Source organism: Pollachius pollachius (genome assembly GCF_949987615.1).
Source record: "Pollachius pollachius genome assembly, chromosome: 4".
Lineage (NCBI taxonomy): Eukaryota > Metazoa > Chordata > Actinopteri > Gadiformes > Gadidae > Pollachius > Pollachius pollachius.
Genome location: NC_136937.1, coordinates 11,610,304 through 11,634,001, shown reverse-complemented (window position 1 = coordinate 11,634,001; position 23,698 = coordinate 11,610,304). Strand labels below are relative to the sequence as shown.

At 43.4% G+C, this 23,698-nt stretch overlaps 2 protein-coding genes across 2 annotated transcripts; one reads left to right on the top strand and one right to left on the bottom strand.

Moving 5' to 3' along the window:
• The first annotated feature begins 1,208 nt into the window (after positions 1-1,208).
• Positions 1,209-11,055, top strand: ggt5b (gamma-glutamyltransferase 5b). The gene is made up of 12 exons (XM_079734462.1): positions 1,209-1,392; positions 3,979-4,106; positions 4,255-4,350; positions 4,716-4,911; positions 6,014-6,174; positions 6,498-6,644; positions 6,778-6,908; positions 6,991-7,175; positions 8,313-8,404; positions 9,144-9,253; positions 9,356-9,466; positions 10,305-11,055. The coding sequence occupies exons 1-12, from the start codon at positions 1,220-1,222 to the stop codon at positions 10,449-10,451; spliced, it is 1,677 nt and encodes a 558-aa protein (XP_079590588.1). The 5' UTR covers positions 1,209-1,219; the 3' UTR covers positions 10,452-11,055.
• Positions 11,056-12,890: 1,835 nt separating this feature from the next.
• On the bottom strand, positions 12,891-22,833 carry ggt1b (gamma-glutamyltransferase 1b; the record flags this gene model as incomplete). The annotated part of the gene is made up of 12 exons (XM_079734926.1): positions 12,891-13,037; positions 14,254-14,367; positions 14,605-14,717; positions 16,851-16,975; positions 17,307-17,494; positions 17,648-17,784; positions 19,023-19,172; positions 19,268-19,428; positions 19,522-19,714; positions 21,408-21,497; positions 22,027-22,157; positions 22,670-22,833. 12 exons carry the CDS (start codon positions 22,831-22,833, stop codon positions 12,891-12,893), a joined length of 1,713 nt encoding a protein of 570 aa, XP_079591052.1.
• Between the last annotated feature and the right edge of the window lie 865 nt (positions 22,834-23,698).

Genomic DNA, 23,698 nt, shown 5'->3' with positions numbered 1-23,698 from the left:
CAATAATGTCACGCAAGGCCTTTGAGGGGGTTCATTATTGTTGAGTGGGGGGGGGCTATGGCTCGGAGAATTTCTCAACCGCTGATTTATATACAGCTGTATTTAGTTCCCAATTGTATTCGTAGCTCTTATATAGCTCTGTAAATACTTTAAACCAAACAATAAGTGTCCAGTGAACTATTTTTTAAAGGAGCGATATTTTTCTAATGCACAGGATATTTTTTTTCCACGGGGTAAGTCTGGGATTCTCAACTCTGATTGGTTTGAAGGGCTCTCCTCCGATTGGTTATGGTTAGGGTTAGGGTAACAGTTAACGGTTAACTAACCCTAAACCTAACCCTAACCCTAAACTCCCGCAAACAACTAGGACTAATCGAAACAGATCTAAAGGAGAGCCCTTCTAACAAATCAGAGGCGAGAATCCCAGACTTATCCTACAAAGAAAAAAATCACGCACAGGACGGCTGTAGCTAGCTAAGTTTGTAACAGGAATTTAACATTGCGAAAGATAATCGGTCATAAAACTATCGTTATCATAACACTTACCTATAATTAGGGTACGGCAACATAACCTGGACAAACCACACGAAGCACCGCGGTGCATCAAGAGCCGGTAATAATGGAAACTTGTTAAAGGGGACATCTCATACCACCAGGTGTGAGTGTGATTAGCCATTACAAGCAGGTTTGAAAATGTGCAGCATTGTGACATCACAGGTTGGCGTGTCCATCTATCCGTCACACATCTAGATGGACACGCCACCTGTGATGTCACAATGCTGCACATTTTGAAGACGCTTGTAATGGCTAAACACACTTACACCTGGTGGTATGATATGTCCCCATTAAGTTTATAATTATTATAATATTAAGATCTATATTCATAATAAATACAATTTAAATTTTCAGATATTGGGGGGATGGGGAGACATTTTTATTCATATGGTGGGGGATAAAACGAGTCTTTTTACACAATATTCTTAAAAAAATAACATTACGTCGGGTGTTTTAAATAGGCCTACCTGTTGAATGGCAAAGCGGTTCGTGAATTTACCGCACACTCACCGCCCTTATGATTAATTATACTCTAGACTTGATGTTTCACAAGCCCTGAGGGGTGGAGTAATCACGGAGAGGAGGATTAGGATGTTTATAAGCGGTGTATAGGCTGCGATTGTCCATTCAATGCGTAGGACTACGGCGTTTTACAACAGTAATAATGGATAAAATAAAGACATGGCAGGGGAGTTTGCTCGGCTGCCTGGGTTTATTTTTGGTTGTTATCCTCACTTGTCTCTCCATCGCCTACTTTACGGAGCAGGGATGCTCGGGGGGTGCCTTTAAACACGCAGCTGTTGCTGCAGACTCCAAACTTTGCTCCGACATTGGCAGGTAAGCAGATAAAAACTAAACCAACCTAGTAAATGAGTGACGTTTAATTGAACGTAATTTAACTAGCCTATACAAACGAAATCATTATTCTATGTAAAAAAAAAAAGTAGGCTTTATTCATATTGATCGATTGGAAAATATTGTAGGCCTAGATTGTTTTAGTTGGCTTACTGCTTAAGTATATTTAAGTAAATTGTAGCTTCAATCTTATTTCAATATAACCTATTGTTAAACAACAGAGCATTTGCAACCGTCGCTCATCTTGTAATAAAACATCATGGGGTGAGCCTCCGAGAGGGTTAATCGGATTAAGAGATTTGATCAGATATGCTACTCATATGGAAGAATGGACACTCAACAGAAGATCACTTCAAAGTAAAATCTATCGGGCTGCCTTGTGTTGACCTGATATCAAGCCTACCAATTCATTTCACATGAGACATAAGGCATCCTGACATTGTACAATTATATGCTGGAATATTAGGCCTATAGGTTTAAGTGAATTATTGAAATAATGTTGTGAACCACTTCTAGGAATAAGGACGCAGAGTGGACATCATTCTTTACTCACTTGTTCATTGATGCTGAGTGACTCGATTGTTTGGTCTCTCAGGGGAGTCTTTATAGTTTGGTTTGGGGAAAGTTTCTTCAACATGTTGAGAGTTTCGGTTGCCTTTAGTGGAGGTGGACGCTGGATAGTGAATGTTTGATGTTTTTTTAATAATGATAATACAAGAGGTATGGTTTCTGATGTGCTGGTCAGTCAGAGAGTATATGTTAAACTTGTGCCGAGCGGCTTGCCAACTTCAAATTCATCAAATGCATTCGTGTGTGGGGGGCGGATTGGGGCACTTTTTTATACCGGGATCACCCCGTACCGGTGTTACACCAAATTCTGCGACCCACCGAAAAGTGTGACCCCAGGGGGCGCTGTTTCACCTTTTCTGCAACATGCACGTTTGCATTATAACAAAAACATAAATAAAACATAAGATCTCCCCCCACCCGTGGGTCTTTATTTTCTTGATACTAACATTAATTCTAAACAGCATTTTACACAGTAGCCTATAATAGGAAATGCTCAAAGGTAAATCAGCGTAATTTAACACTGACTGTAGCTTTTTATGGGTAAAGAAGCAACGGTAAAGGACCGTACTAAACGTACAAAACAAATGTATTTATTAAGCACCTTTAATAAAAAGGTAATTGGTTTGGGGGAGATCTTATGTTTTATTTAGGTTTTTGTCATACCTGTCTACACTTCAAACTCGTGCATATTGCAAAAAATATGCAACAGCGCCCCCTGGGGTCACACTTTTCGGTGGGTCGCAGAATTCGGTGTAACACCGGCCTTGCGCTGATTTGCTGACGGGGGGCGGTGGTGTGTGAGTGGAAGTTCAGCGATAAATCCAAGGAATCAGCAAGGAATCATGTTGTACGTCCTGGTACTTAGTGTATGCACTTATTGTGCGCACTTAATCGACATTGCACTTATTCATAGTACTTAATTGTGTAACATCTGCAGTAGCTGCTATCACTGCTGTACACGGGGAATGGGTTAGCCTAGCGATTGTTAGTACTTGCACTTGGCTCTATGAACATCTTTACTGTACTGACAGCGATATATTGTTTCACTTCTTATGATAAATGTACTTATTGTAAGTCGCTTTGGATAAAAACGTCTGCTAAATGCCCTAAATGTAAATGTAAAATGTAAATGTAACAGCAAATTTGAAGTTGTAAATATCTTTTTTGTAAACACAAAAAAAATAATGGATGGTCCCAGGGTAGTTTGAAAATGTCCCCCTGCCGGCGACTTTCATTGGTTAATGCTGCAATTTTGTCCCGCCCACGGATGCTCTGCGTCATACGGATACGAATCGCGTTTTGCTGCACTTGTACCACATAGGGTACAAGTGCAGCAAAGACTTGTTGCAAAAGCATCCGCAAGAAAAACAACAGCTGAGACTCGTAGCAGCAGATTCAAGCAGTTGTATCATGGACTTGTGCTCGCTTATTAAAATGCTCATTGAACATAGCGATCTATATAATTTCATTTGTGGGAAATATTTCACAGATGTGCAACTTCTGATGCATTAGTTCACATTTGGGTTTACGAATGCACAATTTTTGTGCATGTTCTCAGATTATGAAACACTGGTGTCTGAATGTGTTTTACACCAACTGCGCTGGAATGATTGTAGCAAAAGTGTCAAGTGCATGACTCTTTCAAGTTGTGATTTCTACCAGTTTACACTGGTAGAAAAAATATTTACGACTTCAAATTTGCTGTTACACATTTGTGACTTTAGTGTACACATGCAAAATAAATATTGACAACTTCAAATTTACTGTTACACATTTGTGACTTTAGTTTACGTGTGCTAAAGACTTTTGCTACAATAATACCTTCATAGGCCCACCGATCTTCTAGTGTGTGTGTGTGTGTGTGTGTGTGTGTGTGTGTGTGTGTGTGTGTGTGTGTGTGTGTGTGTGTCCGCGCGCGCATGTGTACGCTTGTGCATGCTGACTATCTTACCGTCGTTTTACCCCCCTTCAAACGGTAACAGTTCTGCGGTGTTTTAGGGACATGCTGCACCAGGGTGGCTCGGCGGTAGATGGCGCCATTGCAGCTCTTCTGTGCACGTCAGTCATCAACCCTCAGAGCATGGGACTGGGAGGGGGTGCGATCTTTACAATAAGGGATATAAGCGGTGAGTACACGGGTGAGGGGAGAGAGAGAGAGAGAGAGAGAGAGAGAGAGAGAGAGAGAGAGAGAGAGAGAGAGAGAGAGAGAGAGAGAGAGAGTATAATATCTCTTCACCGTATTTATGAATGTGGTTGTAACCCTTACCCCTACAGGCAAGGTGAAAGTCTACAGCTCCAGGGAAACTGTTCCAAAGTCCTTCAAGGCAAACCTTCTCGATGACTGTCCCACCAAGTCTTTACTAATTTCAGGTATGGCCCATTGCATTCATAATGTAATCCTATTAAAAAAACATATATTTGGGCTTATTTGTAATTGAATCATACTGCAGTCATATTAGATCTTAGAATAGGTATTGATATTTCCATTAAATGCTGCATGTATTCAAACACACCAAAAAATGGAGAACAACAGGTCAATTTATTGACTAGTGATTGTCCATCTTTACCTGTTATCAACAATGCCAGTTACTTTTATATATATATATATATATATTTATACCTCAACAATGCCAGGGTTAGTACTCCAGTGTGTTCCTATAATATATATATATATATATATGTTCCTATATATATATATACACTATATATATGATATATATGAATCTATATTTCAGGCAGCCAGTGGATCGGCGTTCCTGGAGAGCTCCGGGGCTACCAGCATGCTCACCAGCTCCATGGACGCCTCCCCTGGGCGCGGCTCTTTGAGCCCACCATTAAACTGGCCCGCAACGGAGTGCCCGTCCCAGCCTTTCTCGCACAACTCCTGAGCATCCCTCTGGTCAGACATCTCATCCGAAACTCCTCCCTCTGGTGGGTACAGCAGCACTTTGATTGGTCCCGCAACCACGGTGGTTGGACGGTTTCTGTCCCGTCGCTGCGTTACATGTATAAGTGAGTCATGTAGTAGTAGACACCTTTATCCCCGATTGACTTACAGTGAATTCAGGTCATTTTGGATCAAGGATGGATTACTGCAAGGGCCTATCGGGTGCTTGCAATCGTCAAAAAACCGTCAGGCTATGAGAGACTGCAAGGTGTTAATAGAAAGGCTATTCGTTTATAAAGTCCAGATTAAGTAGCCTATGCTTTTTTGACGTAGCCTATGTGTGTGGTTTGGACTTGTTGTAAGTCCTCAATATACACGTGAATGATAGTGTGAAGTGCTTTTAGCTCTTGTATTGCTGCTGATTTGTGCTGGTGCTGCTTGGGTCGTCTGGGCCCAGTGGCCCACTGACTCATAATCCGTCCCTGTTTTGGATCATTAAGGTCTTAAGAAGCAGCTGGGTTAGGGCGGCTTGCTCTAGGATGGCAGGTAGTCTGCGGACATTGGGGATCAAACCCAGCACCTTTCAGCTAGGAGTCTCACACCCAGCCATACACTATCCGGCCCTTACAACAGATCTGTTTTCACCAATTGTTGACTGATGTTAGGGAACATTCCCAGAGGTTTGTGACGGATAAGAGCTTCCTCTTTCTAATTCTCACCGTGTACCCTGAAGTCAACCTCCCCTCAAAATAACTTGTATAGCCTCTTTGCAAAGTGCCCTTTGTGACCCACGACAACACTGAAGGTACGGGTCTCCATCCCATAATAGACACACAAGACTGCTGTAAGTGGTTTGTGTAGAAAGGTTTGGCATAATGAAACACAGCCACACTGGGGATCTGGAGCATAATGGGCATCCCAGTGGACAGCCGTTGTGTCACTGTACCTCCGTCAGGTCACAGTATGCAGGGGCTTTTCTAGGGTTAGGGGGGTTGGGTCTCGCACAGGATGTCCGAATGGCCAGAAACGCCACTGACAGTATGACATAGGAGGTGCTTGGATTTTCCACTGATGCATCTGTTTATATTAAACACCAATTAACATAACATTAATTGTGTCCCATTTTTATGCATGTGCTTTTTCCAGCCAGTTGTTCTGCAAACAGGACAAGACCTTTCTGGGAGTAGGGGATACCCTAAGGTTCCCAAAGCTGGCTGACACCCTGGAAACCATAGCAATGCAAGGGGCCGACGCCCTCTACAATGGCCAGATAGGGCTGGATCTGGTCAAGGATGTCAAGGAGGCAGGTCAGTGCAGCTGGTTAAAGGGTCAGGGTTCAGGGTCCGGAAGCCAGCAAGCCCATCGGATCTTAAATACCTTAATTGACATCTGACCGGGTTAATTTGGGTCTCGTGGGGGCACTGTATGCATGATGAAATGCAATCAACTGTCACTCATGAATCTATAGATACACTGAAATGGAAACCCGTCCTGAATGAGAAATCTCCCAACGTTCGGGTGGAATTACGATTTATCCATTTTGAAAATAAATACGTCAAAGAGATTCTAAGGAACGCACCAAACTTGTAGTATGTGACAAACATTTCATATCGTCACGTATTTCTTCTAGGTGGGACTCTGTCAATGGAGGATTTGAAATCTTTCAAGGTACAGGTCGCGGACGCATGGCCCATATCGCTCGGAGAAACCCGGATGTTCATCCCTCCACCGCCTGCGGGGGGCGCGGTGCTCGCCTTCATTCTGAACGTAATGAAAGGTCTGTTGTGTGCATCCTTGATAGACCAATTAGTTACCATTTTGTGCTGCCCATCATTACTACAACAATTAGCTAGAAATTGAATCAGCAAGTTAAGCAGTTAAAATGTTGTTTTGTCACACCCTGTCCACAGGCTACAACCTCACCTCAAACTCCATGAAGGGGGACCAGAGAATCCAGACTTATCATCGCTTCGTAGAGGCGGCTAAATTTGCTAACGGACAAAAGCATGTCATCCGTGACCCTGCCATTAAATCTGCCAAAGTATGGATGAAATATGAAATAAAATGTTGTTATGTTCAAATCACGTTTGGAGGTTTAACATGATGTTCCCCGCTCTTCAAAGAACGCATCTTATTTACTGGATGGGGCCTTCGCAGACACGATAAGGGACCTGATTTCTGCGGATGGCACTCATAACGACGAGTACTACAACGCACAGCCTCTGGTGGACCGCTTCGGGACCACGCACGTGTCTGTTCTGGCGGAGGACGGCAGTGCTGTCTCTGTCACCAGCACCATCAACCATTTGTGAGTTGGCTCACATATTTTCAAGTTCATATGTGAGCTAGAAAATGGAACTTTTTTCAATTTTCAGAAAAACTTTTCTCAAAGGGGACAAATTATACTACCAGGTGTGCGTGTGATTGAAAATCTGCGTCTTCTGACATCATTAGTAGGCGTGTCCACCTAGATGTGTGCTGGATAGATCAGTCTACCAGCCTACCCAGTGGAATGAAGCAGACGTTGCTCATCTATCCAGGACACATCTAGGTGGACACGCCCACTAGTGATGTCAGAAGATGCAGATTTTCAAAACGGCTTGCAAGGGCTAATCACACTCACACCTGGTGGCATAATATATATCCCCTTCAAAACCAACCAAAAATCGAAATGACCCAAAATTTAAAACACATGCTCCATGGACATGCCTTACTCACTGTTCCAATTGGAATGTTTAAGAAATTCAATAAATTCTATAGTCAATCAATCACAATTACATTTGAGAGGTGGTCAGTAGCTGTTAACTATTTGGGGACATAGAGGCCACCCCTCGTTAGAACTGTGAACAATTTTGGGGTCAATATCTCCAAATAGGATGTCACAGTGTCAATAAATGCGAAAAAATGAAAAAAGGCTAAGCTAATGCTCTAAATGGAAATCTCCAAAGCCCGCTTTTGAAAGTGGCAGGAACTGGAAAAGTACCAGGCACATACGACACCTCTCTTAACATGTGTCTAAAGTATGGTGTGGATATCTCATTCAATGGCGTCACAGTGTCCATTACAGTAATTCCTCTGAAGTGTAATGCACCACTTCCCACATAAAAAAATCACACGTAAACGGCATCTACTTACTACATAACCAGTGTCTGCGGGTGTCTGTGTCTTTCTGTGTGTGTGTCGGTGTGTGTATGTGTCTGTTTGTCTTCTTGTATGTATGTGCGTGCATGTGTGTGTGTTTGTGTGTGTGTGTGTGTGTGTGTGTGTGTGTGTGTGTGTGTGTGTGTCGGTGTGTGTGTGTGTCGTGTGTGTGTGTGTGTCGGTGTATGTGTGTGTGTGTGTGTGTGTGTTTGTGTGTGTTTGTGTGTGATGGTGTAGTAAATAATCTTTGTTTATATAAATGTTTTGTTTTATGTATTTTTTGTTCTATTCTCTAATTCCATAGGTTCGGCTCGGCCATTCTCTCCCCCAGAACCGGAATCATCCTGAACAATGAGCTGGCTGACTTCTGTGGACGAGTGGACTCAGTTAGAGCAGGTGAAGCAACACTGTCTTTTACGCTGCAAAGCAATACTATCTATTATGTAAGTACTATTATATTAGATGGATTGTATTAGATGGGAGTTTGATGTCTTTGAGGGTAAGTAAAGATAAACTTTATAAATCGTGGACAGGAAATGAGGGTGTCACACCAGAAAGTACAGGACAGTATGTTCATTAAAAAGAACAAAGTAATTGAAATAATATCCTTTTTATTATCTAAATGCACAACATGGGAAGAAAGATGAAATAAACAGTGTGTGCTACATCTATGAAACTATACACACAAGTGTATCAGTTGCTGGTCATGGGAATACCAAAGGATGTAACTACATGTCAGTGGCCGAAATTAGGTTTCAAACCCATAACCTTTCAGCTGAATATCAAACACCCAAACAACAATAACACTGCCAACTTTAAAGCCTTCTAATAGACTGGACACTGGTCACTGGTCAGAAGCGGTTGACCACACTTTGGTCCAAAGCGGTTGACCACACATTGATTTCAGATATTCGGGGTTGAACCCAAAACCTTTCCCAGGGATGGTAGTTAAACACAATCTTGCCAATGTTATTCACCTTATGTGTCAAATCTGTACATGCTTTTCTTGCCCTTTAATCATTAGGTTGCCCTTTACATCAACCGTCATACGACTTATTTTCGCTGAACTATTATACATTATATGAAACAATACGCCTGTAACAAACTGTATTCCCTCGGTGTGTGTTGGTTCCAGGTGAGCAGCCCCCTTCTTCTATGGCGCCAGCCATCCTGGAGTCGTCCTCGGGGGAGACTCTCGTCATCGGAGGCTCCGGGGGCAGCATGATCACTACAGCGGTAGCCTTGGTAAAGCATCCTCAAGCCGCTTAGTTTACATACATAGGCCACCTCCGCATCCACACAGTCACCAGACTGTGACCTCTCTCCCATGACTTCCCCATCATGCAGTCCCTGATGAACCACCTTTGGCTGGGCATGAGCCTGCAGGAGGCCATCGCAGCCCCGGTGGTGTTTGTGGACTCAAAGAACAGGCTGAAGTTTGAGCTAGGCTTCGATAAGGTGAGTTAATTTTATTTTTTTTATAATGATTGTAGTTATAATTTTTTTTGTTATAATTATCATCAATAATATTCCAACCCCTAACCCTCTTACTCCTACCTGCTGCTTAATGACCTGTCTTTGTAATGTCTTACCCCTACCTGCTCCTTAACGATCTGTCTTTGTAATGCCTTACCCCTACCTGCTCCTTAACGATCTGTCTTTGTAATGCCTTACCCCTACCTGCTCCTTAACGATCTGTCTTTGTAATACCTTACCCCTACCTGCTCCTTAACGATCTGTCTTTGTAATGTCTTACCCCTACCTGCTCCTTAATGACCTGTCTCTGTGCAGTCTAACCCCTACCTGCTCCCTAATGACCTGTCTCTGTGCAGTCTAACCCCTACCTGCTCCCTAATGACCTGTCTCTGTGCAGTCTAACCCCTACCTGCTCCCTAATGACCTGTCTCTGTGCAGTCTAACCCCTACCTGCTCCCTAATGACCTGTCTTTGTAATGTCTTACTCCTACCTGCTCCTTAATGGCCTGTCTCTGCACTTTCTAATCCCTACCTGCTAATTAATGACCTGTCTTTGTAATGTCTTACTCCTACCTACTCCAAATTGGCCTGTCTCTGCACTTTCTAATACCTACCGGCTAATTAATGACCTGTCTTTGTAATGTCTTACTCCTACCTACTCCTAAATTACCTTTCTTTGTAATGTCTAACCCCTACCTGCTCCTTAATGACCTGACTCTGTTCTGTCTAACCCCTACCTGCTCATTAATGCTCTGTATTGTGTGTGTGTGCGTGTGTGTGTTTGCGTGTGTGTGTGTGTTGCTGATGCGCCCGTAACCAGACGGTGATTGCAGGCCTGGAGGCTCTGGGTCACCGTGTGGAAGACTGGGAGTACTTCTTCAACGTGGTGAACGCTGTGGCGGAGCACCGCGGCTGCATCACCGCCGTCTCCGACCGACGGAAGATGGGCCGGCCATCGGGCTACTGAGGAAGCCTCTGTTGCCGCGGACACTTCCAACAGAGAGAGAGGTCAATGCTAATGTTATGGGTGTGGAAGAATGAAACTTGTGTCTGCTGCCTCCAAGGGTTGAAAGGCTGGAAGTAGCTTGTTGGAAGCCCCCCGCGTAACCACCAGGTTCAAGAGATGGTTTATGATGGACCACCAGGTTGTGGTTTAAGAGATGGTTTGAGATGATGGACCACCAGGTTTAAGAGATGATTTAAGATGATGGACCACCAGGTTTAAGAGATGGTTTGAGATGATGGACCACCAGGTTTAAGAGATGGTTTGAGATGATGGACCACCAGGTTTAAGAGATGGTATGAGATGATGGACCACCAGGTTGTGTTTTGAAGAAAGTTTAAGATGGTGGAGCACCAGGTTGTGTTTTAAAGATGGTTTAAGATGGTGGAGCCCCAGGTTGGGTTTTAAAGATAGTTTAACATGATGGAATAGGATGTTGTGTTTAAAAGATGGTTTTAGATGAACCACCACAAAGATTTTATGCTTGTTTAAAATCTTTTTTTTTTTTAATCTGAAGTTCCATTTTTTTTTAAGAAATGTTGATTCATTTTTGTTGAAATGAACTATATTTTTGTAACCTGATAACAATTAAACATTGTTTTTTTTATTATCAAAGTATTTGCTATTGTCATTATTTAATTTTTTTGATACCACGGTCAGGCAGCTGCTATTTTCGTATTTGTTTGTAGTTTGTTAACGTAATAGATAGATATAGATGTAGAATATTTTATTATTGGTAAAGTTACTATATAGAGACAACACAGCACAATGTAAACAATGTAGTAGTCACTATATAGTTACTATATAGTTACGACCGCATTGTTGCTATGCCAACCAAATACGTTACATTTATAATCCTACAATACTATAGGATGAGTTTGATGTTAGGATCGTGTTTCCATTTTTAGCATTTGTTTGTTTGATGGCATAAAAGAAAGAGTAATGAGATTGATTTTAAACAAATTTATGAATTAGGGATCATCTCAAGTGTATACCTCCGAGCCACTTGAAGTAAATCATGAAAACATGCAAATTCCTTCCTCTGTGGAGCAGGCCCCTAGAACACATGGTGAGTCCACTGGGCTGAAATGAAAACGAAGGATTACGCTAACTCAATGAAACAGGCGGCTGGTTGAGACCTTTCATTTTAAAGGGGCTTCCGTCAATTTTGTGAACAATACTGACTATAATCGTAATTCCTCTGCAGATAAAAAAAAGAATAATCTTAACCGTATAACCTAATAATGAGGCGGTCTACTGCAAATGACATATACATACTGCGAAGCAAAGCCTATGTGATATATACTGGGAAGATGATCAGCTATGAAGGAGGGAACTTTCAGAGCACAATTAATGAACACAATAACATCATACCATAAAATTATCCAAGAAATGTATTTATATATATTTATATATATATATATATTCCATTATATATAAGTATTATGGAAAAAGGTTTGGACACATGTGCTCACCACTGGTACAAAGCAACATAAAAAGCTTAATATAAAATTTACCAACTTCTTTATTGTTAGCTTACAGAAACACAGTAACATTTAAATAACTCTTACACTTTATACATTTTACAGTGTGTGGACAGGCTATAGGCTTGTTTGACTACACCTAGGTTGCCTAGCAACACCTGCATTATACATAGTTCAAGGGTCATGGATTGTTATTTCAGGTAATAAAAAGTATACAGTAATATTTGTTCCCGGATTCTGTTGATCATTAAAAGGTAAACACCGCAACTGCTAGGCGGCGGTGTGCTTGGTAAACCTGCTGGAATATAAGTACACATGTTGTTGTGTTCAGAGGATGTTTCCAACATAAATGCAGAATATCTATAAACATGGCACAATGGTGACTGTAGGATATGGGTGTTTTATTGTACTATATTACGATATAATAGTTATATTTATAAATTGTCAATGTCATTGGATGGTGTTCTTTATTTACACCATAATCAGAACTATAATGCTTGGTGAAAAAGAAAGTGAAATATGTAGTGTCTTATTAGTTACCATGAGTATGGCAGGGACATTTTGATCATAGCAAAATTGACAATCTTCAAAACACATTAAATATTAGTTATGTTTGATCTAAACCACTTTAGTCAAACTACGCAGTTTTAAAAAGAAAACGTAATGACATGTGAATTTTAATCATGAAAAAAAAAAAAAAGGAACTGCATTGAAGTACAGCGAACCTACAACAAAGTCATAATCCATGTGTCGGCGGAGACAAGGAGCACGGTGCGTTACACAGAATGTAAAGTTGTCGTCACGTTTCCCCGAGGACTGAGCTGCTGTTTGGGGACTGATGACATCCACACCTGGTCCTGCTTTTGTTCCACGATGAGTCATCCTCTTCATGAAGCTAGGGGGTAGGCATCTAACCTGACTAGTACCCGGCGGCGTAGCCCCCTTTCCTGGGGTCTGACTGAGCGTGGAGGCGGTTGCCATGGCGAACCACCGCCTGGATCACCGCCCCCGTTGACTTGAGGGCCTTCGTCTCATGGTTTTTCAGGGCCAGGCCCTCCAGCACTTTCTGTCGCGGGCGACAGGGAGATATGCACATTAATAACATGGTGAGACTTCATTTGAGCATTTGCTAGAAAGATCGATTTACCTATACTTTGGTAAGAATAGGACTAAAACGTAGACTAAGCTTTTGAGCAAAATGAAGCACAGCATTTCAAATCAACACCAAAAACAACGCAGAGTTGAACGTCTCCATCCCTCATTCAAACAGCTTCCCCAGTGTTATTTAGCATACAGCTGCAATGCTAGCGCTCTATTTCCCCCTCTTATTTATCATGTAGCTATAATTTTAGCTGTCTATTTCATGCTGATGTTGAGACTTACAATAATGGTACAATAATTAACCATTCATTAACAATAATTCATGTTGTAATAAGCATAAGCTAACAGTTAAAGGGAACATATTATGAAAACAACACTTTTCCTGGGATTTGGGGTGTTGTTTTGGGTCACTGGTGGTCCACAGGCATACAAACTTTGAAAAAAGTCTGTACATGATTTTTTGAATGAGATATGGATTTCTGAAAGCACCCCGCCTACAGTTACCAAACGAGCGAGTCAGTTTCGGCGCCCCCTCCTACGTAGGAAGGGGGCACAGTTGAATATTACCTCCCTCTTCCCCACTCCCCTCCAATCAGAGAATAGCTAAGATTTTGTGGACCAGCAGACGAGCAGCTCCGGCGGGAGGAACTCGGCGGCAGCTCAGCTCCGGGAGTACAATCCCTTTCTCTGACGGACTGCCGCCGAGCACCACCCGCCGGAGCTTCGGCGGCAGTCCGGAGAAGGAGACATGCTGTGGTTCAGTCTGACAACTCATTGGTCAATGGGCAGCAGCTCATTTGCATTTAAGCTACAGACACCAGAAACAGCGCATTCTGAAACAGAGGGGAATAGCGGTAGGCAAGATTTTTTTTCCTAAAAGCTATTTCCAGCAAACAGCTTCAAAAACATGTTTTCTGGAACTCAAATACTATATTTACTTGTTGGGAAAACACCATAATATGTCTCCTTTAGGTGTCCCCTCCAATATCGGAGACAGGCGCATTTGTCCCACCTAAAAATTATACCGGATCTGTCAGGTTTCCGATATGTGTCCCCCCCAATGTTAAACTCATTCCTACGCCGCTGGTTCCTGTTAACTTTGTTGAATTACAATTCATTGCATTATTCAACAGTTAGGTTTCACATACAGCTACAATGTTAGCACTCTGTGTTCCGCTCACCATGTCAAAGCCAGGTTCGGCCGTGGTAGCGTTGGGGCTCAGCTGATTATGGAGTCTGGCCTCCCCTACTGCTGTCCTCAAATCAAAGTTAAAGTACAGCGCTTTCAGGATAACCTGCAGAAACACACAAGAACATGACATAACGTTTCAGTATCTCTGTGGTGGACGGTACCTTTAGTCACTCTGTATCAAGATATTAACACATATGGTATTAAGGGTATCTCCGTGCCCCTTATGGATTCCCCTGTAGCCCCCTGTAACACCCAACACAAGATAATGATGTCATTTTAATGACGCACCAGTGTGATGGATGAGGGCGTTATCTAAACGGCGGCTAGGGTAGGGACGCACCTGTGCGATGGCGGTGGTTATCTTGCTGCCCCCCGAGCCCCCCACCACCATCTTTACTCTGTTGTCCTTATCCAGGAGGATGGTAGGAACCATGGACGACATGGGTCTCTTCCCTGTGAACACAGATAGGATTCACTCAATGAGTCCGTATTGTTATGATTACTATTGTCAAATTTAGCGGGTGGCAGGCAGGCAGGTAGGACCCAATAGCAGACAAAATAACTCAAAAGGGCAAGGAACACCGAGAACAACTGTGACGCAGGTAACACGGGTAACACAGGGAACACCAGGAACACCGGGAACACAGGGAACACAGGGAACACACAGGACACAACTCACCACAGTGATCCGACAAGGAACAAAGAAAGACAAGGGCTTAAATACCAAACACAGGGCACGCAGCAAGTAACAGCTGAAACGCATTAGGGGAGGGAGCCATAATCACACAGGAGGGAAACTTGACCGAACATGGGGAGAAGCAAGACAGAGATACCAAGGTAAAACAGGAAACACACCAAAACAAGACGGGGAAACACACAGACCATGACAACTATGTTATTATTCAATTAGATTGTATGGAATATCCTCAATCAACCTTGAGCATAATTCATTTCAATTAGTGAATTCATTTTGATGAGTTCATGCAGGAGAATTAATTGATCGTGATTGATTATGAAATGTATTATTTTGCTCTGGGATTGATTGTAAGGGCAATAAAACGTGTGACATCATCAACAATAAAGCCCCTGGGGCCAGCGCCTGAAACAGCAGCTGTTCCTTCTGCCCTGGTTTGCTTACTCAAGCAGAATAACAAACAGAATAAACTGTGGTGTCATCCAAACCACACATATACACTCAGGAATCATTATATAACTATACAGCAAGAACTAGACTGTATATTAAATGATACCACTCAGGAATAATTATGTAAACAGACTGTATAATAAATGATACCACTCACTTATTAATTTAACTATATAACCAGACTTTATAATACATTAACAAACAAACCACTCATGAATTATTATATAACATGACTTTATATTTAATTCTGAATCATCATATGACTATATTACCCGATTTTATATCAAATAATACCACTCGCCTACTCATTTAACTATATAACAGGACTGTTTATTAAATTAACAAAAACACGACTAATGAATCACTAAATAACTTAACACAACAGTTGGTTCCGACCAACTAACCAATCCATCAATGACAATAAAGAGTATAAAACAGCACTGGCACATTAACGCTTTGCAGGTGTTTCTTACAAGTGTTAATTACATTGACAATCATACTGTTATCTCATTGGAATCACACACACCACCGAAGCAACAACGCTCTTATTTCCCTGGCTGTGCATTAATGGAAACATACAAATAAATGTGTATGACACAAAGTAGTGGGCTGGCTGTAACGTGTAGACCCAGACAACGTAGCTAGCTAGTGTGTGCAGGGACATGTTTATGTGTTGCCGGCTATCACTGTTTGTCTGCTTGTTGTCGGCTATCACTGTCAACTCATAAATGGTGCTTGTAGAAGGGTTGTATAAAAGCAATATCACACCCCAAGGTTGTTTTGTTACACTGAATATCAGCGCGGCTGGGATTCAGTCGTAGGTACAAGGCCGCAGGCTAAGTGCCAAAGATAATCAGTGTTATGCTGATAAGCAGCCTAAAAGCCGTCCTTCTCGTGTGATATTGCTTTCTATAGCTATACCCACACTGTATATTAAATAAACAAACTAACAACTTGGGGTTAGGTGGTCGTTTAGAAAATATGTATGTGTGTGTGTGTGTGTGTGTGTGTGTGTGTGTGTGTGTTTGTGTGTATGTGCGTGACCTGTGTATGTGTGTGTGTGCGTGTGTGTTTGTTTGTGAGTGTGTCCCTGGCTGTATGAAGTTGCTTGTTGAGGTACAAATGTGTGTGTGTGTGCATGCGTGAGTGCGTGCGCGTGTGCGTGCGTGCGTGCGTGCGCGCGTGCGTGCGTGCGTGTATGTAGGCGTACCTTGCTTGATGAAGTTGCTAGGTGAGCGGGTTACTCTGTGTGCATATGTATGTGTGTGTATGTGTATGCGCGTATGTGTGTGCACGTGCGCGTATGCGTGTGTGTGTGTGGGTGTGTGTGTGTGTGTGTGTGTGTGTGTGTGTGTGTGTGTGTGTGTTTGTGTGTGTGTGTGTGAACTTGCCTTAAAGGAATTGCTAGGTCAGGGGTGTACTGTGTGTGTGTCTGTGTGTACCAGGCCGGATGAAGTTTCTGGGTGAGGGCTGGAGGTCGAAGGCGTTGGTGATGTTTGGGGAGCTGAAGTCATCCATCTCGTTGTTGAGGACGATTCCAGTGGAGGACATGACTTTGGAGCCAAAACTAGAACACACAAAATGACATATAAACATACATTAAGACACGATATTACATTTAAATTCAAAATAGCACCCAGTATTACTTATAAACACATAAAAACACAAAATAATACATATAAACACATAATAACACACAAAAATACATATATATACATAACACACAACAATACAAATAAACACACAATAACACACAATAAGATAAATCAACACATAGAAACATAAAATAATACATCTAAAAACATAACAGCACACAATAATACATCCCTATAATATGGTTGGGAAGGTTTGTTTTGGGGTTGCTGCCACAGTAGAAGCTACGCATGCTAACTCATTACAAGGTGTTGATGGTGCTGGTGGCCGCCACGGCGCTGCCGTCCTCAGCTACGATGGAGAGGTGGGAGGTGCCGGCGTTGTCGGGCATGTAGAACTCAGGCTCGTAGTAGTTCATGTGATGCGTGGTGTTGTCCGTGATGCGATCCTGCAGGCCCCTGGCGAAACAGGGGGAGGTCATGTTCTGGATCAGCTTTGGGAAAAGGAGACAAAAGACTTTATAGTGGTTGATTCCATGGTCATGTAGGCTGCGTACTTTATAATGCTTGATACCATGATCGCGTAGATGCTTTATATGTCGTAAAGGTAAACGCGATTCTGAAGTCTGTCGTAAGTTTGGCCGTACGTCGGTGATGTTCAGGAAGTGGCGGTCTCCGAGCAGCGTTCTCTTGGCGTAGGCGAAGCGGAAGGCCTCCACCACGCGATGGTAGGTCAGCACCCGCGCCTCGGGGCTTGACACGCTCTTCGCCGAGAACCTGTAGCCTGTGGGGGGAAAGACGTGGAACTTCAGCGGTCGTCTTCATTCAAAACAAACCTTTCAGGTCGCTGCTCAGGTCGACAGAACGCAGATTATTTTAACGACTTCCTGTGGCCTGCGTGCTCTTCTCATATCAACCTCCACGGCTGATGTGAGGTATTAGGGCTGCCTGGGCTTAGAGGGAGTTAAGGTGTGTGTGTGAGTGGGGGGGGGGGGGGGGGGGGGGGGGGTGGTGGTGGAGGAGGAGGAGAAGGAGGGGGAGGACAGGGAGGAGAAGGGAGAGGAGGGGGAGGAGGAGAAGGACGAGGTAGAGGACGAGGAGGAGGAGGGGGAGGAGGAGAAGGAGGAGGGGGGAAGGGGGAGGGGAGGGAGATGAGGAGGGGGAGGAGGAGGAGGGGGAGGGGGAGGAGGAGGAGGAGGGAGAGGATGTCATGGTGTAATTCCTCCGGAAGGAACTTTCACCCAGTCACAGCTACTGACACGGCGGGCAGAATTTTTACTTTGTTTGTGTCCAATTAGAGGTAAATTGGTCTGGTTTGTGAGGGAAGCAGAGGCCAAGGCGAGCGAGTGGGCGTTTCAGAAGAGATGAATTACTGAAGAGCTATGTGCCCTTGTTTCATGGAGAGAGAAAACCACAAGCCATCTGAGGACCAGAGAGATAATAAATGACAGTTAAGAAGCGTCACCATCAGTCACGGGATTTGAGGCGTGTTAAACAAATGTTTGAACCCACGAATGGTTCTAATAGTCAAATAATCTTTACAACGTGTCAATCATTCCTTTCTCCGTCATGCTCAGATACAGGAAGGCGTTGTGCACAGACCCGTAACATAGCTCAGTGTTATTCTACTGCATAGACACACAAGACGCAAGACAAGTTTTGTCAATTAGATCAAATATATAGATATTTTCCACCCAAGTGAGGAGCCTTTAGCCTTATATCAATCAATAACACTTCTCTGGCTGCCCCCAAAAGTCACCGTAAATAGTGTGAATGATGCTCCATCTGATATGGCGGTCCTATACATATCATTCACCTATTCAACTTAATACTTCAAAAAATTAAATATATATAGTTTATATTTTACATTGGCACAGGCCTCCCCCCTAAAGAAAAAATGTGAGTCTCACCTGGAATTTAATAATAATATTTACATTCTGTGCACTGGCTGAATGTTCCCCGCCCCTCTAGGCCACCTCTCCTACATGAGTCTGGACCCACCACACCATATCACCGGCTTACCCTCCAAGATGAGCAGCAGCAGGGACAGGACCGGCCCGCTGGCGGGGGCGGTGGGAGTCACCATGGTGTACTCCCCGACGTTGACCTTTAAGGGGTTTTCATCCAGAACCGGCCTGTAATTCCTCAGGTCCTCCAAGGTCACAATGCCACCTATATCACAGTTTGTATTTAACGGAGGAACATTGTTTATATTGTGTTATACCCGTTTGGCCGTTTTATAAAGGCCTATATAAAGGTGTCCGTACCTTTGGCCTGAATATCCTTCACAAGGGCTTCAGCCATGGGTCCCACATAGAAGGCATCTGCCCCCTCTTCGCTTATCCTGCGGTAGGTCTCTGCCAGTTTGAGGTTTTTCACTGTGTCGTTTTCTTTCAATAAGGTCCCATTAGCCCCGCAAAACACCACACTGAAAGAAGACAGGGACAATCTATAGACGTACATAGACGTGCAAGACTTTAAATCAAACCGAGTCATGGAGAAGTCAGCTAGTGCCACTCACCATAAGGCCTGGTCCTTTAAGATGGCATCCTTGTACTCCTTGATAGCACCAGCTAGCGCACGACCCATAGGAAACCCATTTTCTGCCAGTTCAATACCCGGTTGGAACAAGTCTCTCCATGGTAGTTTGCCATGACGTTGATGTGCCATTTCGTAACCTCGAATTTCTCCTGGTACAGCAATGGCCAGTCCGCCTAAAGAAAACAATGTTATGATTAAAAACAACAGACAGCGTCACAGGTAACACATTGGGCCCTATTTTAACAGTCTGAAACGCAAGTGAGAAGCGCCAAGCGCAAGTAGCTTTGTGGGCGGTTCTATGGCGATGTCGCTAGTTTACCGGGGCAAAAATGACTTGCGCCTGGCGCAAATCTAAAAAGGGTTGGTCTGAAGTAGCCTAATTACCCGTAGGTGTGGTTTGGGGGTAACGTGCAATAAACCAATGAGAGTGCCAGCTCCTATCCCCTTTAAGTACTATGCGCGCATTTGAATTTGACGAGTTGATATTTTGACAGCGCGTTTGCAGTCTCCGATGAGACAGCACATGAATTTCAAACTTCAAATGGCTCAGTTTATGGCCAAATAATATGGCCTAATTCACACATGGAATAAGGTTTTCTTCCACAATTTCAGCGTCCTCAAATGAATTTCGGCAGAGAAAGCTTAACACATTTATGATATGCGGTAACTGTGGTTCTATTTAATGATATACGCAATACATTATAAACATTGTTTCTTATCAGTAATGTAGGAATTATCGTTATCGACTTGTGTTCCTAATATGCATGTGTCCCCCCGTTAATATACATTGCCATGGACCAGTGGCGGACTCAGGGGGCGGGGGCAGGGGGGGCGACTGCCCCCCCCGGTGCCTCCATGGTTGAAAAAGTGCCCTGAAGAGTGGTGAATACGAGAGAAAGTGCCTCATTGGCTGCCCTTTACATGTGAAAAAAATGAATGGGTGCCCTCTGGTGCCCCTTCATACAATAAATTATGACGATGTGCCCTCTAGAGCAAGAATGTGTCCCTTTTATTTTTTCGCCCCTGCCCTTCAAACACTCTGAGTCCGCCACTGCCATGGACTGTATTATGCGCTACGTGTTTAGTTTGCGTGTGTTTAAACAGATGGACGCACACATGCGCGCCCGCATTCATTAATTATTTTACACATACACTCACTCGTGCCCGCATTCATTCATTCTTTTTAACACTCACTCGCGGTAAAACAATGTTTTCTCACGATCAAATACTCATCAATCCTAAAAGTTATGAGCATGTACACGATGTCTGTGTCAAGAAAATATGTGTTTGCTGTACGGTGTTTGCAGATGCATTTATTTAAAAGTACAACTTATTACCGCTGTATCAGCTGTTCTTTCCCAAATTATTTACCAAGAATGTGTGGCTAGGTAGATGAGAGCAAAGTGTATGTGCGAGGTGCACAAGCAACATTATGCATGCGCCCTTAAAATAGCATCTGAACAACGCGCCACTGACTTTAAACCAGGTATATCCTGGTTTGTGGCGCAAGTGGTTTCTGAAACTGCAAAATAGCACCAGGGAACGTTTGCGCCAGAACACGCCTCCTCCTTTCGCCGAACCGCCCCCTTGGGCGCAAGATCATTCCCTAATTTACCGACGCGTGGCGCAGGAGGAAAAGAACGCTGTGCGCCAGTTGCAAACTAGCAACGACAAATGTGCCCGTGATTAAGTCAATTGCGCCAGATGCAAGATAGGGCCCATTATTTCTAATTTAGATCTATCATTCCCCTTTGTCTCCATGGTTTCCCCTCAGAGAAACATTCTTTGTGTCATGTTATCTCAAAGTCCTATTGGTTACCCTTCAGCAAAACCTTGCTTGGATCAATAAAACTGGTTACGCATTACCTGTCCGGGATAACTCTTTGTCGGTCCCAAACATGCCTTCAGTGGCATTCCCAGGAGCAACTTCTCTTCCATCAATGGTTTCCACTGTGCCTTTATGAAGCAAGAACAAAAAACTATTATACTTTCGACTAGAGAGAGAAGGTTATGCTTTAGACTAGTGAGAGAAAGTTATGCTTTAGACTAGAGAGGGAAGGTTATACTTTAGACTAGAGAGGGAAGGTTATACTTTAGACTATAGAGGGAAGGTTATACTTTAGACTACAGAGAGAAGGTTATACTTTAGACGAGTGAGAGAAGGTTATACTTTAGACTAGTGCGAGAAAGTTATACTTTAAACTGGTGAGAGAAGGTTATACTTATACTAGTGAGAGAAAGTTATACTTTAGACTAGAGAGGGAAGTTTATGCTTTAGACTAGTGAGAAAAGTCCATTCATTGATAACGTCGGTCGACATAAAAAATGAAAATGATTTGAAAGAGTTTAAATGTAATCATTGTGTAATGTTACAGCCTAACTAAAGGTGGATGTTGCTCTGCAAATAGAAACATATCATCCATATATCATAGCCATAATGCTCACTCAAGGTAGAGGGGTGCATCGGTAAGACGCGAAGGCCTACCCGTGGTTCCGTTGTAGATGGTCATGAACAGCCCCCCGCCGATACCCGCACTGTGAGGGTTCATGATGCCCACACACAGCAGGGAGGCGATCATCGCGTCCACCGCAGACCCACCTTTCTTCAGCATGTCTCTGGGGTATGAGTTGGACAGGTGATGGGAGATAGTGAATGGGAAGGTTTACAGAATGTTGAACGTAGAGCATCAAGAGCTGGTTTGTTCAACGTAACCCTAGGGTGTGCTGTTGAGGTCATGCAAATGAGGAGCTTCAGTCTGGGGAACACGTGGAAATGTCGTCGTATGTGAGCGTGTAGGGGAGATACTGAGTGAGTGAGTGTGTGAATGAGTGAGGGAGTGAGGGAGTGCATGAGTGAGTGAGCGAGCGAAGGAGTAAGTGAGTAAGTGAGTGAGGAAGGGAGCAAGTGAGTATGTTAGTATGTGAGCGTTTGAGTGAGTGAGTATGTGAGTGAGTGAGTATGTGAGTGAGTGAGTATGTGAGTGAGTGAGTGAGTGAGTGAGTGAGTGAGTGGTTGAGTGAGCAAGTAAGGGTGAAAGTGGGTGAGTGGGTGTGTGTGTGTGGGTGAGTGCGTTAGTGAGCGAGCAAGCAAGTAAGTGAATGAGTGCTGAAACAAAGACCGAGCCCACCTCCCGATCTCGGAGCAGCGCCCGGCGTCTGCGGCCACGGCCGCCGTGGAGAAACCCCCCTCTGAAGGACTGCCATCGTTAACTCCAAAGAACACACCCAGGAAGGTGGCCAGTGCCGCCACCAGCAGCAATGCCAGGGCCAACACCACCGTCTTACTAACCATGTCCTGACGCCGAAAACTGAACACCAATCAAAAGGAACAACAAACACCACCAAGATTGAACCGCCGAAAACCTGTAAAACATAAGGCACTGTGTAAGCTTTGTTGGCAGACAAATAGAATAGAATAGAATAGAATAGAATGGCGCAATAATAGAAGACAATGTACAGTGGAATTCAACAAGGCATGCTAGATATGTATAGCACACTCAATAACATGTATGTCATGTAACATGATGGTGTCATGCACGGTGGAGTCAGGACTACACCTCGCGGGCTCCTGCCCTAGTTGTGTGTGCAACTGTCTGTTTCACTACATGCAATCACTACAGCACACAATAAAAATGAGGACAGGCCTTCCTCCATTTGTTCCACAATATAGAAAAGCGTTGCATTTAAACAAAGACACCACAGGACACTGTTCAGGCAGTGAAGCAGAAATAAGAAGCTCTCTTACCTTGGCTTGTGTAGAATGCTATAGAGTGGGCTTTTGGCAAAGCTCTCTTTCTGTCACCTGGTTCCAGCAATAATCAACAGGCCCTTATGTAGCCTTCAAAGTGGGGAATATCAAAGCGATTAAACGTTAACTCACCCTGTCCGTAAATCAACTCAATACAGACAACTCTGAGGGCAGGAATACTTCCACACTCCTCACTTACTTAGACCTAATTAAAGCACCTTATCTACTGTAGGCGTTGATTGTATCACAGGGCATGATTTGGCTGACCTTGGGTAATACGTCACTAGTGTATTTAAGTACATCTGCAAATTTAAGTGTTTTGGTGTTCAGTAATATACAATTTCGTTTGAAACAGACTGTTGGGGTAATTATTTAATCAAGTGCTACTTATCGTAAAAACTATCTGCAT